This window comes from Hesperophylax consimilis, chromosome 25 (genome assembly GCF_061612785.1).
Source record: "Hesperophylax consimilis isolate HC1 chromosome 25, BYU_Hcon_1.0, whole genome shotgun sequence".
Classification (NCBI taxonomy): Eukaryota; Metazoa; Arthropoda; class Insecta; order Trichoptera; family Limnephilidae; genus Hesperophylax; species Hesperophylax consimilis.
The window spans coordinates 27449290-27467946 of NC_142860.1; the positions used below are offsets into that span (position 1 = coordinate 27449290).

General features: G+C 33.4%; 1 protein-coding gene across 1 annotated transcript in view; it reads left to right on the forward strand.

Moving 5' to 3' along the window:
- The window catches only part of LOC149411756 (zwei Ig domain protein zig-8-like), a 63004-nt gene that overhangs the window by 9980 nt on the left and 34367 nt on the right, over nt 1-18657 (forward strand). The window contains exons 3-4 of the mRNA XM_089646729.1: nt 8000-8076; nt 13913-14049. Of these exons, the coding sequence (XP_089502855.1) occupies nt 8000-8076; nt 13913-14049 (214 nt within the window). The remainder of the gene's footprint in view (nt 1-7999; nt 8077-13912; nt 14050-18657) is intronic.

Consider the following 18657-nt stretch of genomic DNA (forward strand, 5'->3'; position numbering starts at 1 on the left):
CCCTTTCCTTGCTAGTTCGTCAGCCCGCTCGTTGCCCTCAATACCTTTATGTCCTGGTACCCAGAGCAGGGTTACTTTATTGATGGTCGTCAGTTCTATAAGGATAGTCCTGCATTCCATCACCAGTCTGAAGTCGCATCGGTTACTTTCCAGTGCCATTAAGGCCGCCTGGCTATTCGAACATATATTTATATTCTTTAATGTGATAGTTTGACTCTGATTTCTTATTTAGCAGTCTTTTCCTTAGTTATTATATGCTCAGTTTCTACAACACTCAATAGCTAAACGCCATCTATGGGTAATCTAATAGCTACTAGTGGCATAAATGGGTGAGCTCTTAAACTAATATCATTTTCTATGCGCGGTATTTTCCTAAATTTTTAAAGATTTTTTTTCCTCGGGGCATCCAGTGTGGAGCTAATGAAAAAAGTGAGATGCATATAAAATATCAAAGTAGGCAAACAATTTGTAGCTTGACATTATATAAATGAAATTAAAAAATTTATTTTTATCATATTTTTAAATTTTAATTGAGATTCATATAGTTCAACATTTGACCGGTTGATGGCTGAGTTGACATCGCGTTTGGGTCCCACACAGGCGTAGTGTGTTCAATTCCTCGGCTGGCTAAGTCCTCCATCACAACACAAGTAACGTTTTCAGCTTACTGTGGTGGTAGTAGGAGATTTTTAAATATTTTCATGTTATTCGTGTTCAGGTTGAGTGTTTAAGTACGTGCTAAATAAATATCATATATGAAGAAAAAAAAAGTTAGATCAGGTTAAGTAGGTGAGGTTTTTTTATGTGTCTAGTATGAGTAACTCTCCCCATTTGTAAATTCGATCATATATTGTAATTCCCTCGATGTTCATGTAATTCGGTTGATGTCGAAAAATTTTGTAGATGTCCATGTAATTATGTCGATGTCCATGTAATTCTGTCGATGTTCATGTAATTTTGTCGATGTTCATCTAATTTTGTCGATATCCATGTAATTCTGTCGATGTCCATGTAATTCTGTCGATGAAAATGTAATTTTGTAGATGTCCATGTAAATCTGTCGATGCCCATGTAATTCGGTCGATGTCCGTGTAATTTTCTAGATGTCCATATAATTCTGTCGATGTCCGTGTTATTCTGTCGATGTACCTATAATTCTGTATATTTATGTAATTCTGGAAGTTTAATTATTGGTACGCGAAATTCACGCTAGTGAATAACCTAAATATATTTGTTAGCACTCTGTATTCTACAACCTACGCATTTGGATTGACAATGAACCCTACAAGGTCTGAAACGTTGACTCGTGTTGTGATAATTAAAACAAAATCTCTACAATTAAATGTACTGGAAATAATTGAGTGTGACTAACCTTTGTTAAAAGCGTTGGAAGTTTTCCTTTTCGACATCAAATTAAATCAGACTTGTTGACTTTGTTTCTTACTAAAATTATCATGTAAAGTCTAATATGAAACATTATAATTCCTGCATAAAATTACGACGTTATCTTTCTATGAATAACATTTCGCTAAAGAACAGGACATCAGCTGAACAGGGTTCAAACGTCACTTTACCTTGCTCTGAGATATGAGATGTCAATGTTTGCAAATACGAATTTACAAATTAAATAATTTAATAATATAATATTTTTCATTATACAGGGTGTATCGGCACGTACCTGACAAACTTTAACCAGCTATTCCTTAGCATATTTGGAGTAAAAAATCTTATGTGCACTTTGCTGTCCGGAAACGTTTTTTTTTAATAAAAAAATTACTATTCATATTTTCACCACATATCACCACTGTTTTATCCTTTTTCAAAGTTTGAAAACCCATCTGGCAATATTTTATTCGAATTCCGTTGAATAATGCTCGTGTGTACCTATGTTGGCGCACTTTTACAATCACAACCAAATGGCACGGCACCATTCGTCTCATTTTTAACTATTATTATTTAGTGTGTGCGAAAGAGCGAAGACGCTTTTCGACATACTTGCTTATAACAGCTGTTGGACACGAAAAGTAATGCCAATGACAGTGATGTAGTGTGGAAATTTTTAATTTTTTTGTTTTTAATTGAAAAAAAAATGCTACCGGACAGCAAAATGCCCATAACATTTTTTACTCCAAATGTGCTAAGGAATATCTGGTTAAAATTTGTCGGGTTAGTGCCAATACACCCTGTATATATACCATAATAATTCATTACATAAGGTTCCAACTATATTTATCTAACGCCATTCTAAGATAGGGCCAAATTCTACACAAATATTTTCCTTTAAATTATACTTTGCTGTCCGGAAACGTTTTTTTTTAATAAAAAAATTACTATTCATATTTTCACCACATATCACCACTGTTTTATCCTTTTTCAAAGTTTGAAAACCCATCTGGCAATATTTTATTCGAATTCCGTTGAATAATGCTCGTGTGTACCTATGTTGGCGCACTTTTACAATCACAACGAAATGGCACGGCACCATTCGTCTCATTTTTAACTATTATTATTTAGTGTGTGCGAAAGAGCGAAGACGCTTTTCGACATACTTGCTTATAACAGCTGTTGGACACGAAAAGTAATGCCAATGACAGTGATGTAGTGTGGAAATTTTTATTTTTTTTGTTTTTAATTGAAAAAAAAATGCTACCGGACAGCAAAATGCCCATAACATTTTTTACTCCAAATGTGCTAAGGAATATCTGGTTAAAATTTGTCGGGTTAGTGCCAATACACCCTGTATATATACCATAATAATTCATTACATAAGGTTCCAACTATATTTATCTAACGCCATTCTAAGATAGGGCCAAATTCTACACAAATATTTTCCTTTAAATTATGCTTAAACATTTTACACAAGATTGAACCTCAAAATCAAAAATTGTTAAATAGATTACCAGAACATGGTAAAGCGAAGTTAGAACCCTATCCAACCAAAGTAGAGGCCTACAGTGCGCCTCGTAAAACGATCAACTGACGGATATAAACAAAATCGCGATTGTAAAATAAATGGAATCCTTAATATCGTGATGTTAGAACTTTATTACAAAACTTACGACTGTGAAGAATATTTTGGTTATAGAAATGAGCAAAATAAATGGTTTTGTCAATGCAAAAAAAATTAAATAAACGTTATTATTGAAAAAAAAAGTCATTTAGAACCTTATCAAACTGAGTTGAATATTTTTCTTATTGAAACACTTTTTTTTACATAGCTCGAAACAGGAGGAAATGAGGAATAAAAATCCTTCAAAGCCTAAGTCATATTTGGGAATGCTGTGTAGTGGGTCTTTTTGGGAAAAGGAAGTTCTAGGAAGGAAAAATGTATCTTTGGGTTATTGTGTCCGGGAGTGACGTAAGTATAAATCTATTTCTCCCACTGCGGTGAAAGGCGAAGGGTCGAGAGTCCAGCGGGAGAAGTCAAAAGGTCCTCCTTAACCAGTCTCTTCCGATCCGGCCCGCCACGTAGCAGGTTGGCAAACGCATCCATCGCCAAGACCCAGACAAACCTCACCGCATAAACCCGGGAGCCCCTACTAAGTCATCCAAAGAACCACTTAGGGTGACCTTTGGCAGGAGTGTTGATTATCCAATACATAATTCCTGGGGCGGCGCAGCGGTACCCATTTCCGCCTCCGAAATTGATTACTTTTTTAATATTCGCGTTGTGTTTTTTTTTCAGACAACTCAAACATTCTGTTTTGTAGTGATGTTTTATTTATTTGTATCTTGGTATTCCTCAGCAGTTCTATAATCTCGAGGAAATGCTGTTCAAAGCGCAGTTAAATACGTTAAAAGCATAATTGTTTTTGTTTTTTCATTAATAAAGTTAAAACACTTTTCTAAAAAATATCTTTGGGCAGTGGCGGGTTGTACTATATTATTCCCCTTATTATTTTTCCCAGAATAACATCATTTTGATTGGTTAGTATTTTTATCATTCTTCTTCTTCGTATTGTTACCATGGAGGAATATTTTAATGATGTTTCCCCATCGGATTCCGTGAAATGATAATATTTTTAAATATAAAATTAAATTGTGTTTTTATTGTACTCCCGCGAACATTGGCGTGGAGTAAAAGCTGTGCCTATCTTAAGAGCTACAGTCCGTAAAAAAATCCTGTATAATTTTGAACCTATTCAAATATTCAATACACAATAATTTTACCCGAAATTAAAAACTACATACAGTTTTCGAACATAGCAATGCACGACATTGCCCACTAGTTGTTTTTTCGCATTTCAATTTGACGGCGAGGTAACATTTTTGCATATTACACTTTGATATTTTTATTTTTTTACTTTACAGTATTGATCGTATATATTCTAAATGCTATTCCATTTGTTCTCAATTCAGAATAGAAAATATACAAATTTACGGTTTAGGGTTTCGTCAAAAATTTCGTTTCAAATACTATTTTCAAATAATATTGCCTGTTTTAACCCTTTGACCCAAATGTGTCGAATATATAATACTATAGGGTGTGCTGAAGTAGACATTTTCTTCGATAATTATTTACGCAGTTTCAGTAAAAATCGTTATATTAGTGAAAATATGCAACAATTTTGCGGCTAATTATATCAGTTGTGTCTCTCTTTGTATATCTCTCTTGTTTTTCTTTCGGTGTCATTGGACTGTGTCATTTGGGAGACGGGTTTAGGTACCGCCGCCCCGGAAACCATTTATTGGATAACCAACACCTCTCTTATAAGTCACCCTCAGTGGTTCGCTACGTTTGGTGATTTAGCAGGGGTGCCCGGGTTCATCGGGTGAGGTGTGTTCATATTGCGATGGGTCTTGATAGTTCAGCTAGAGAGAGAGAGAGAGGTCTAAGGATCTCCCTAAATCAGTCTCTCCGATCCGGCCCGCTACGCTGTTGCACAGACGTATCCACTGCTAACACCTGAACAAACCCCATCACATGAAACAGTGCACCCATTCTAAGTCCTGTTGTGACTTATAGCAGAGGTGTTGGTTATCATCATTAATAAATCGGTCAGTTCGATTCTAATCGAGTTAAAAAAGATTCGTTACAAATAACGAATAGTTCATACTCAAATATACAAGTACTACATGGGTTAGATAAGGTTATTAGTATTTTCAGAACACAAAGGAATACTCATTTTATGCGATTTCAGCAAAAAATAGACGGATCAATGAGGGAACTAAAAGGATTACGTTTCATATACTTTCCAAAATGGCTGCCAGCAAATGCATTATTTGATTAAAATAGCTTTGTGCTTTGTTGAAGTGAATGTTTTGCAGTTTTTGCCGAAAATCTTTGTGTGTATTGTGCATATTTTGTAATTCTAGGTTTTAAAAGTGTTGAGCCAACTGGTAATTTAATAGTTTTTTAAATGTGTATTACAGATTACATTATCCTATTAAAATAACATATGAAATAATTATCATAATACAAAATGAAACAAAAACTTAGTTTTCAACCACTTTATTTGGAGGTATATTCGTCGACCGGTTTCGATTGGACTCAATCTTCTTCAGAACAATAAAATATAATACTAAATTATAATACAGGGCAAGCTATAAGTTAAACATAAAAGAAAGAGAAAGTATGTAGTAGAGGGAGAGAAAATCAGAGACTGGTTGGTGGAGGGGCTTGGGGAGGGGAAGGGGGAGGGGTTGGGGGAGGACCAAAGGAAGGGTGGGGGTTACGGGTTAGGTTGGAGCAAGGAAACAACTTTAAAATCGGGCTGTTGGTTAGTTCTATCTGTTTATTTAAAATTTGGGAATTATTTTTCGTAGATTTAGAAAATTCCAAAGCTTCTAAGTTATTCAGGCGTATTCCTATTTTATTTTTATGAATTATTTGGACTCCCGTATGTTTTATTAAATGTGTGGTTAGTATTGATGTTATCAATACTAACCACTATTATATATATTCGACATATTTGGGTCAGAGAGTTAAAGTAGCTAATATTATTTGAGTATTATATTTTATTGTCCTGAAGAAGATTGAGTCCAATCGAAACCGGTCGACGAATATACCTCAAAATAAAGTGGTTTAAAACTAAGTGTTTGTTTTATTTTGTATAATGTGTTAGATAATGCGTTTCCACGGAATCGAACCGCGTATAGAAATGTAATATATATTCAAGGATACCTGGCTAGCTCAAGCAGGGTTCCGTGTTTTCAGTTCGTTGGTATTAAGAGAGAACATACGCCTTCTAGGAGTGGACAAAACAAAGGGATTTCTTGGAAATAAAAGAATATTATTGTGGTGCTGGTAAATGCCTTCAATAAGACCTATATTACAGCACTGGAATCTACGCGTAGGAAAAGCTTAAATCTCTTTGTGGACGGTTAAAAGAATGAAAAAATGATGTTAAATTAATGGGAAGAAAGCAGAGGCAGAAATTAATAAAATAAAGCATGGAACGATACTGCGGTATTTTTGTAGACGTCCAGGAGGCAGGCAGTAGAAAAAATGAATCGAAATATACTAGTAATTAATTGACAAACACTGTTTAGCAAAGCAAGTCTCGAATTCAAAGCGGAGCACGTAACACCCTCTCGCAACCAGAGCTAAAATCCAAGAGAGCCGGTGTCTCTTCCAACCGAGCTGAGGACTGGCCGTTGCGCCCGCCTCTCCCGATAATGGTCAACGCCCCCAAGGGGTTACCATATGAAAGAATTTAAAAATACAAAGTACTTGATTTTAAGAAAATATTACGGGGTTGAATGTTTTAATTTTAAGAAAGTTCGTTTCATAACAAATGTCAAGCCACAAAGTGTTTGCTTTCTTCGATAATTTAATTATCATAACTTTAAATATTTAACAGATTTATATTTTAGAGTCCTTGCCTGAAATGACTCTTGAAACCTTCGAGGCCAATGTTGAATATGTCAAGAGACCTAGTCATTTCATTTAGCAGCACCACACCTCTTGTCATGCTATGCTGGACCAGAAGGTCCGTTCTGCCATGTGGAATAAGATACTGTTCAAAATGTGATTGCATGATCATCATCATCACTTTTGGCTCTACAACCCCTGGTGGGTCTTGGCCTCCTCAAGAGTCTTCCTCCACTCATCTCGGTCCCGCGCCAGCTCTCTCCAGTTTCGAAGCTCCAAGGCAGATAAATCTTTGAGGATGTTGTCGCTCCATCTTAACCTTGGCCTTCCCAGGCTCCTTCTCCCTATCGGTCTTGAGCTCAGCAGGGACTTTGGTTCTTGATGCTCGGTCATTCTCTCCACATGACCTAGCCACCGAAGTCTTCCTAGTTTTATGAATTTTGTGACATTTAGCTCCTTAAACAGAGTATAGAGCTCATTGTTATAACGTCTGCGCCAAAATACATTTTTTAGAACCGGTCCGAAGATGCGCCTCAAAATTGACTGCATGATCATTTCCTAATAAAATGCGAAAATATTATTATTTTTAAACGGGTGACGCCGGGCGTGAGGCTATGCCGAGGTCGACAAATTGGTACTAACATCACTGTTGCAACCCAAAAAATATTTTAAAATTTCAAAACTACTCGACCTTTTGCAAGGAATTTTGCCAAATAACTAGACTACTAGCGAATGATAGTATAATAAATACCACAACTTAGAATCGAAATTTCGCTTGAAATGTAAGTTACGGAATGGTTTTGAATAGCAGGGTAGTTTCCAACCTTTCTCTTGTCCACCTCCTTCTACACCTGCCTCAAAATATTTCCTGAATTGGGGATTCTATAGCTCCACTTGCTTCGCGAAGTTTGGTCTCGATAAAATATCCTGCATTTATTTGCCCAGAGTGAAATTCATGTTTCCATGTTGTCACACATTGCATGGGATTCAAAATGCAAACTGTTAGACAGGGTCAGGTAATTGGGTAAAGGAATACAGAGTGAGGGAATGCGGGAACATAATATGTTGGTAGGAGATGCATAGTTACGTCAACATTCCATTTTATGTTTACCAAATTGATATATGAAGAAAATCGGTAGAACCTGTTCTGTAACCACGAGATTAATATATATTGTATTGTTTTAGGTTTCATGGGTAAAGCGGCACGGCCAAAGCTTTGAACTTCTCACCTTTGGCCACCTGACCTACAGCAGTGAAGACAGGTAAATATTATACATCCTCAATTACATACCTACTTATAAAACAAGAACTTCGCTACTGTTATTAATTTTGCTCTCTCGTTATTAGGTATTTCTAAATATTTTCGCATTTCTTTTCTGCTATTTTCTTGTGTTATTACTGCCATTTTCTGGTATTTCTAAGCATTCTGTTTTTACTCTTTCCTTGTATTATTTTTTGCTATTTTCTGCTATTTGTTGCATTCTTTTCTGCTTTTTGTATTATTCATTGTCTCATATATTGACTGTTTGCTTCCTAAATAAAAGAAATAAAAAAAAAAAATAATAATAATTGTATGTCATTGCCCTGCATTTTCTTGTATTCTCATCTGTTAGCCTGATTTATTTTTCGTTGGCTTGTATTCTCTTCTACTAATATCATTTATCTCTCCTTATTTTTTTTCTACGTATTACTCATCTATTATGAATCTCTTTAACGAGTTCTAATTGAATTGTTCTAGTTGAAAAAACTAATAATTTAATAAAAGATAGATTTTTCTAAAAATATATGTCCTAATATTTTAAAATTACTGCAGAAAAATAAAGAATAAATAAAAATACGTAAAAATTATGACAATATGCTTAACGGATGGGCGTTAAAAAACAAATTAATTAATTTAATTTATAACCCATATCTACCATTAAAAAGCTATTAAAGCAGATCTCAATTCTTAGATAGGAACAAAACAAATTGAAAGGTATTTAACATATTTTATTCTGATATTACTTTTCTATAAAAAATAATTGTTTAACATTTGTTAAAATGTGCAAATATTGTTAGCTTTTTAATTGAACTCTTGACTTGGACGGAATTTTAATGAAATGCGTTGAGTTTATTGACTTTTCTCATCCCTTAGGACAGATTTATAGGGTGGGTCATGACTGAAGAACTGAAGATGCCATAAATGAAATTGCTCCAATATTTCACAATTTCAAAATGGTTTATCCTCAAGTTAAGTTGCATCATCATGTCTACCAAAGGGCATAACCCACAAATTATACAAAACAGTAATTTGGAATCCTCAATATCAAACATATATTGATCGCATTGAAAATATTCAGAACAAATTTATGAAATACCTATCGTATCGTTTTAGTGACCATCGATTGGTCCCTGTCACTTTATATAAACGCAGAAAAATCTTTGATGCATTATTCTTACACAAAATCGTGAACTGCTTTGTTGATTCATCATATCTGTTAGAAAGGATTGCATTTCGTTGCCCCAAGCAAAACACCAGATCGAACGATTTATTTAGAATACCACATTGTAAATCCAAATAGCGCAAAACTCTGTAATAGTACGTATCTGTGAAACTCACAATGCCTCTAGAGATGTAGACATTTTCAACCATAACTTGATATCATATAAAATTCAGCTTAATAAATGAATAAATTAAAATACTTTTATTTTATTCGATTTTTTTGTTGTGAAAATTACATTATTATCACCCGTAGTGAATAGTATAGCTATGCGAAAAGTTGTATTTTTCTATTTGTTTTTAATTTTATGTATTTCTTTATTATGTTTATTTTTTTGCCATTTAATATGTTGTGTAGGTAAAAAATACTCAATCAAAATTTAACTCAATGTAACTTAATTGGTCTAGAACATAAATGTTTATTGTTATTTTTTTTTTACTTTACGACTGTTTGCTTCTTAAATAGAAGGAAATAAATAAAAAATTTAAAAAATCACTGAAAGTTTTTTAAAATAATTTTCATAATCGTGCAATTTTACAAATAGCCAACAAGTTTCGGCTATAACTAATATTTTTCTGGACCGAATTAATATAAACTAACTTATGTACAGACATTTACATATATATAAAAGAGTTAAAAATAAGAAGAGAGAGAGAGAAAATATATATTAAAAGGGACACCAGAGCGTGGCAGGTAGAGGGGTGGGAGGAGAATAGGAGTTTTTGTTTGTTTGAAAAGCCCCCAATGCCATGTCATCAATGAAAATAGCATATTTTTAGTACGATAATCAGAATCAGAAAAGTAAATTTTAAATCTTCCACATATTTGCAACATTATTAATGATTTGTGAATATACCCCATTGGGGATATCAGTGTATCGATAAAGGTTTTATCGATAATGTCGGTAACTTATTAGCTTTCCCGAACATGAGAGCACTCGTAACGATGGGAACTTGGGAAAGATGACAAATTATCAACAAATCCTTTATCGATCAACGGTGCTCTAGAGTTAGGTTAGAAGAGAGCAGTTGGGAGTCTAGAGAGTTATTCAGATTAAAAACTTAATAAAATAACGATGCTGCTAAAAACTAAAACAGCTTTATGTTTTTTCAACATAGATGGATTACCTATATAGCGTTGTTTTTGTATGCAAATTATCTCAAGGGTGCTTTACAACTAAAGTTATTTAAACTTGTCTTTTTCAATAACGTACAGCTAAGAATTATTACTAGTGACTTACCACGTAGATTTATAACTAGTGACTTACAACTAAAACTTACGGCTAGCCACAAATACTAAAACTTATAACAAATAACTTATATCTCAAAAAAACATATAGCTAGTAAACATTATAGCTAAGACCAAGTGGGTCTTATACGTAATACTGCTCTACGACTTACAACTGAGTCGTTGACTTGCAAAAGCCGCTCTGTAATTTTTTTTGTTTCCAATACATTCACAAAAAGTGCTAGGATTAATTTGAAAATATTTGTTTTTCGCTAAATATGAAAATAATAATAATTATTATTATTTTTTTTTAATATATTCAATAATATTTTTACTGTGTTTATAAAAACAGTTTATTTTTAAACAGTTTGATAATGCCTTCAGAGGGCTAAAAAGCTGTCACGCGTAATAATAATTACACAGCAGAACTTGTTTAAAAATAAACTGTTTTTATAAAACTATAGCAATATTTTTGAATACATAAAAAATTAAAATTAAATTGAGTTCTACAAATTAAACTTAATAACAATAAATGAAAAGAATTATTTATCATGTTAATATTTAGCACAAAAGGAATATTCTTTTATTTATTTAGCACAGGAAATACATATTGTACATTTGTAAAATGCTTTAGCTGTCCAGAAGGAATTCCCATTTTAGGACTGTCAAAATTTGGACGAATTAGCATATGTAATATGTGAAAAAAAAGAGAGAAAATTACAAAAGAGAAGAAGTAAAAGAGTAAAAAAAAAATTAAAACATAAAGTTCTGCTGATGTTTGTTTAGCATACCAAACACAGGTAACTGGTGTTTGCATGGCATATAAAAGTCCATATAATATTTTTTATTTTTGTTTTTTTTTGTATTTACTTTTATTTTCTGAAAAGTGAGAGTTTTCTCCTTTCAGCCAAGAAATGGTTAATTTACGAAGAACACCGTCCTGTGTTTTCCTTCAAGTATCAGGTATGAAGTTGTACATATACATTTCTCCGTGAGTGTCGGGTGTCGTGAGAGTGTTTAATAGAAGGTAAAGATAACGTTGTTTATTACTGTTTAAAATTAATTTCCTCATTTACAGTCGTCAAACATCCAGAACTCGTAACTTTTCAAATTGTGCTTTGCAGTGATAACGATATGGTTTTTTATGATGACACTTAGTAAAGAGTCTCTTAAGGATGACCCTTAGTAAGGAGTTTTTTTAGGATTACCCTTAGTAAAGAGTTTTTTTGAGGATGACCCTTAATAAAGAGTTTTTTGATGATGACACTTAGTAAAGAGTTTTTTGATGATGACCCTTAGTAAGTAGTTTTTTGAGAATGACCCTCAGTAAAGAGTTTTTTGAGGATGACCCTTAGTAAGTAGTTTTTTGGGGATGACCCTTAGTAAGGAGTTTTTTGAGAATGACCTTAGTAAAGAGTTTTTTTGAGGATGACCCTAAATAAAGAGTTTTTTGATGGTGACACTTAGTAAAGAGTTTTTTTGAGGATGACCCTAAATAAAGAGTTTTTTGATGATGACAGTTAGTAAAGAGTTTTTTGAGGATGACCCTTAGAAAGTAGTTTTTTGAGAATGACCCTCAGTAAAGAGTTTTTTGAGGATGACCCTTAGTAAGTAGTTTTTTGGGGATGACCCTTAGTAAGGAGTTTTTTGAGAATGACCTTAGTAAAGAGTTTTTTTGAGGATGACCCTAAATAAAGAGTTTTTTGATGATGACAGTTAGTAAAGAGTTTTTTGAGGATGACCCTTAGTAAGGAGTTTTTTTAGGATTACTCTTATTAAAAAGTTTTTTGAGGATGACCCTTAGTAAGTAGTTCTTTGGGGATGACCCTTAGTAAGGAGTTTTTTGAGAATGACCTTAGTAAAGAGTTTTTTGAGGATGACCCTTAGTAAGGAGTTTTTTGAGAATGACCCTTAGTAAAGAGTTTTTTGAGGATGACCCTTAGTAAGTAGTGTTTTGAGGATGACCCTTAGTAAGTAGTTTTTTGAGAATGACCCTTAGTAAAGAGTTTTTTGAGGATGACCATTAGTAAGTAGTTTTTTGAGAATGACCCTTAGTAGAGTTTTTTGAGGATGACCCTTAGTAAGTAGTTTTTTTAGGGTGACCCTTAGTAAAGAGTTTTTTGAGGATGACCCTTAGTAAATAGTTTTTTTGAGGATGACCCTTAGGAAGGAGTGTTTTGAGGATGACCCTTAGTAAATAGTTTTTTTGAGGATGACCCTTAGGAAGGAGTGTTTTGAGGATGACCCTTAGTAAAAAGTTTAAATATGACCCTTAGTGAAGAGTTTTTTGAAGACGACCCTTAGTAAGGAGTTTCTTAAAGATGACCTTTAGTTTTTATATTCAAAGTTTTTTTTGTAAGTCGACGACTCAATATGGTAAGTCGACGACATAAAACTAGAGACTAACGAACATTTATTACTTATATATACAAATACATCCAATATCATATACTTTTAAACATCGTTATATATCTCAAAAACAATTTTAATTTATAAAAAACTAAATGACGTGTGCCCGGCGTTGTTCGGGGTTATGAATGGTTTGGAGTAAAGTTTTGAAGTTGTTAATTCTAGAGTATCTAGTAGTTAAGAATTTACAAATTTTCTTTTTACAAGTTAAAGTTTCACTTGATCGTGCCACCTCTTCCTTGGGCGTGCCCGACTACCACCATTCACTACTGAATACCACACTGTTACTACTAAAAAACTACATTATATCGACTTATTATTTATAATGCAAGTTCTTCTCCGAGCGTCCCCGACTACTTCTACCATTCATACTACTCTTTTAACACTTCTGGCACTAATAAGAACAATCTTTGATTTTTTTATCGAAATCGGCCCCTTAGTTTTTAAGTAATAGGCCACAAACAAATAAACTTATTTTTTATTATAAATACATAAATAAATACTCGTAGGTTGGCAATCCAAGTAGTATGGCGGAAAATTTGGAATATTGATGAATACATTCTTTTTAGACGCTAAAATGTATCAAATTATTATAAGCATTAATTACTGGCCTGAAATATCCATACAAATTGAAAATATCTGTGGGCTCAGTGACCGGACATCAGAAGGTGCGGGTTCAATTCCCGTCGGCGGCATTTATTTTTACTCGGGAGATATTTTCAATTTGTATTGATATTTCAGGCGGGTAATTAAAGCTTTTAATAATTTGTTATCCTCTGTGCTATGCATATAAACCTTATCTTATAAACATTAGTTTATCATTAAAAAAATAACAGCCAAAATGTAGGTCGACCAGTGCAACTTTCACAATTTTTTCTATTGTACCTTTGGTTATTGGATATTTTCTCTGATTTATCTCCTTGCGTACTTATGAGCCTGCACAAAAATTAATAGAATAAGTAATAATGATCCAATTTTACAGATATTCCCTGATCTTCGTGGAGCCAAACGATTGGATCCTGCTGGTGAAGCTGGTCCAGCCCAAGGACGCTGGACTCTACGAGTGCCAGGTGTCTTCTCATCCACCCCTCGCCAGGTGTACCTACCTCATTGTGATGGGTGAGTTATAAACTAATTCAGTGTACAATATCGACAATGGTTTCAAAAAGCTTCTGCGGTATGGACCCTATACGTGAAATAATATGTGGAAGTTTAGAAACCAATTCTTTTATAAAATCTAGGATTTTATATAATATATTCTATTCAATATGGAAAGTGCAGTCATTGAAGAGACTGGTAGAACAATTAACGGAACACTGCCATTTCAGGAGACACATGCAACTGTTGGGAGTGGAAAACACCAATAGATGCAAGAAATATGAAGAGGATGAAGATACTCCAATTCACCTTTGGTGCCAATGTCGCGCTATGATAGGAACAAAGCTCACAAGACACATTGTGGAACCAGGAGACATAGCCACAACCCTGGTGAACCTCATCAAAGGAACCGGGTTACCGTTAAAATAATGTTGTGAACAATGAGAGATGGCACAATGTGCCCATGGCCTGAGTGCTCACGAGAACTCTAAGTAAATTTTAGAGTCTACTCAATTTAAGAATACCTACTGGAGGTACTACGCTTAAGTACCTATTTTAATGTCACCATTCACATACAAATTATGTAGTAAACTCTTAAAAACATACTTAATTTTTTTTTTAGGTAAAAATATTATTTCAGTTTATATTAGATGCACTACCAAAGTCACTTACAGCGTAATACATAATTTGATAATAATTACTGACTAACTAATTAAACATCACGCCGTTTCCCCGCAGGGGTAGGCAGAGAGGACGGACCGCCAAACAACTCGGTCTTGGCACACACTCCTTGTCTCATTCACAGTCATACATCGTCTCATACATACTCTTCTATTATTCTGACTCTTGACATGGCCCGACTCAAGTATCTGATTCACTTGATCGTGCCATGTCTTCCTCGGGCATAATTTATAGTTTGATAGTTGGTACAAATCTCCTTTAATACTATTTTTTGTGAATAACCGACTTCTTTTCCATTTACAATGCACATGTAACATAAACTACATTTAAAAAAAGGAATTTAAAATGTATATTTATAATGTGTAATAAATGGCATTTACGTGCCCTTTGAATCCTTCAAAGCTGCTGTTAAAAATGTCTACACTCTTAGACATATAATTTAATATCGTCATACTTCGTTTCATACTATGCCGGCTAATCACTTACTACTGTATCTGTACGAAAGAGCAGACACAATCACAATATAGTGAGTTCCACCGCGATACCTCGAGGTAATTATCGCCACAACAAAATTAACGAGTACTCAAAACGACATCATGCAATTTCAAGATAACTTCATTATTTTTATATTTCAACGAGATTTCGCACACGAAAAACACGAACATCTTGCTTTCAAGGTAGTCCCAATCCTTCTTTAGTTTACTAAACAAATGCATTCGAATTTGCACCATGTTTTGACATTGTTCCAAATTTCAAATACTTTTCCAGCAAGGTGAAACTTACGAATAGGTAGGAACTGGAGAAATGACATCCCGGTAGGAACTAAGCATAGTTTCTTTTCAAAACTAAGCAACCATCATATATCACAACTAAAAACTTGAATTCTTTACAAGCCACTAAACCATTATACGTATCTCTAGTAAGAAGTCTAATTGAATATAACTCAGTAGTTTGGTCTCCATCTCACAAAATTCACATTAACAACATTGAGCGAATACAAAAATAATTTCTACGTTTTATAAATTTTAAATTAAATATCCCTGTCGAAGACTTAAAATACAATTTCTTATTAAATACTCTAAAAATACATACATTAAAAGATAGACGTAAAATAAACGATATAACTCTAAATTCGACTGTTGTGAACTCCTGCAACTTATAAACATACATACACCCACAGTAACAACACGACAAAATACAATATTCTACAGCAGCACACATAACATTGCCCACTCTCCGATACAACGACTTCACACCGTGGGAAATCATTACTTGGGTGATGTTGACATATTCAATACCAACTTGGCAAGTTTTGTGGATCATTTAAAACATTTATTTCAACAATACTCCTAAACACATCATGTAAACCTACAAATAGCTGTAATTTTCTGTTTTTATTTCTTGTGTTTGTATGACTTGTTGCATAGCTTTAATCAAATGTAATTTTATTCTTATTTTTTTATGTTTCAAAGTATCTGTCAAATTAAAATTATACTACCAACCATGTAAAAGCTCTATGGGCGTTAAATAAATAAATATATCAAATCTAGGACCTTGATGGATTTTAGTCGATACAATATATCTTTTTTAATACAAAAATCCAATTCAATAGGGTTTCTCGAACGTGCACATGACAGAGTAACACATTTTTATTAGTTGTTTGTATCAAATAGCTATGCAAAAATGCAAACCATATGGCAGAACAGAAGTATTGGTTCTGTACAGCATGACACCGGTTATGCTGCTAAACAAAATGCCTCCAGTCGTGTGGTGGTTCATCATCTCTGCCTACCCTTTCGAGAAAATAGAGTGATAGTTATTTAATCATTGAGGAAGCTAGTATCAACAAGTCTCAATGTAAATATGTAACACACAGACACATAAAATAAAAATAAATTAACGGTCTTAAGTCAAACTTCTAGTCGTTACAGGGACTGGCGTCTCTTTCAACTGAGCTATTGCCACCTCATTACTCTCCGTCGTTTTTATCAATCTCATTTTTCAATTTTTGAATTACTTACATTATCATCTTCAATCTTTTCTTATTTAGCCTTGTTTAACAATAACTTTTATATTTTAATATCTTTGTACTTACATTATATTTTTCAAATCGGTGTTTCTTCACGGGTTTGCGCCGTTTATGTAAGAAAAATTTAGATTTTTAAAGTAACAAAGTAAGAAGAATGCTAAGCAATCGTTTGCGAACAAAATTAAATTCCTAACATTTTAAAATAAAGAAAATTAATTCCACAATTTTCTTCTCTTCCATTGAACTTAATGAATTCCTACAAACAGAGAAGACTCTTATATTACACTCACTGGTTTTTAAATCACGTAATTTTTTGTGATTAAAAAATTATTTCCAAAATTAAAAGATCTGGAGATTTCTTTGTGTGTTATTTATATACAAGAGTGTTGTAATTATTTGACGAAAGTAGTTATTATACTATAGAGCGTATAGTTAACTAAATAAAATCTCGCATCAACAAACACATTACTCTGACTAATACGAACAATTGATTACTATAAAAACAGAAGTTTTATCAAAGACTAAGGAGTCTGAAATAAATATTACCATTTTTGAATCTGAAACTGCTTATGTATTACAGCTTCAGAAGAACATGAAAGTGGACTGAAAATAATTAAAACGAGACGAAATGAAATGGTGGAATCGGGTAGGAATGAACAATGTATGGAAGCAAGGAACAGGAAGGCTAATCCCTTACCACTTTATCTCTGCGAAGAAGCGCACACAATCACAATACAGTGAGTTCCACCGCGATACCTCGAGGTAATTATCGCCACAACAAAATTAACGAGTACTCGAAACGATGTTATGCAATTTCAAGATAACATCATTCTTTTTATATTTCAACGAGATTTCGCACACGAGAAACAAGAACAACTTGCTTCCAAGGTAGTCCCAATGCTTCTTTAGTTTTATAAACAAATGCAGTCAAATTTGCACCATGTTTTGCCATTATTCTAAATTTCATATACTTTTCCAGCAAAGTGATAGTTAGGGATAGGTAGAAACTGGAAAAATGACATCCCGGTAGGAACTAAGCATCATTTCATTTCAAAACCAAATAACCGTCTTAATTATAATAATAATCTTCAAGCAAAAATAAAATCAAGCAAAAGCCATAATAAAAACCAGGTTCTCAACAAATAAAAAACACTGAACATTCCGATAACACACACCACACACGGACAAAGACACTTTCAATACTACGCAACCAAACTTTTTAACAGTATGCCCATTATTTTGAAACAATTATTGACTACAAACACATCTACAAACTTTCTCAAAAAACGAATCGTAGCCTGGATAAAAAATCAAGATATTCACTTTATTCAAAAGATTATAATTCCAAACAAAACATAACCAAAATGTAATGAGTAAACTTAAATATTATACACGCTGTTCAAGAATTATCCAAAAATACATACACTCACATAAAAATGTGTGTTTTCATGTTTCAATATATGTCTGTGAAAAAAAAAATAATAACTTTCTACCACAACACATAAATACCTGTCACCCTTAATCACAAACACGTTAACACCTCAGCACAGGTTCTCCTAGTGAGGTGTTCACGTAAGATCACACAGTTTTACAACCTATGTTCTTTATTTTTTATACCTTTTTTCTGTACTTTTTTCTCTATACTACACTATAAACCACTGTAATGATTTGTAAAATGAGTATTCAAAAATAGACATAAATAAATAAATAAAAATAGTTACGGGATTATGTAGAAAACACTGAACTAAAAGCAAATTCATGGATGTAACTGTATCAAAACAATAAAAATTATCTAACTAACTAACTGACCATCGTGCCGTTTCTGCACAGGGGTAGGCAGAGAGGACGGACCGCCAAACAGCTCTGTCTTGGCACATACTCCTTGCCTCATTCACATTCATACATAGTGTTCTATTTTT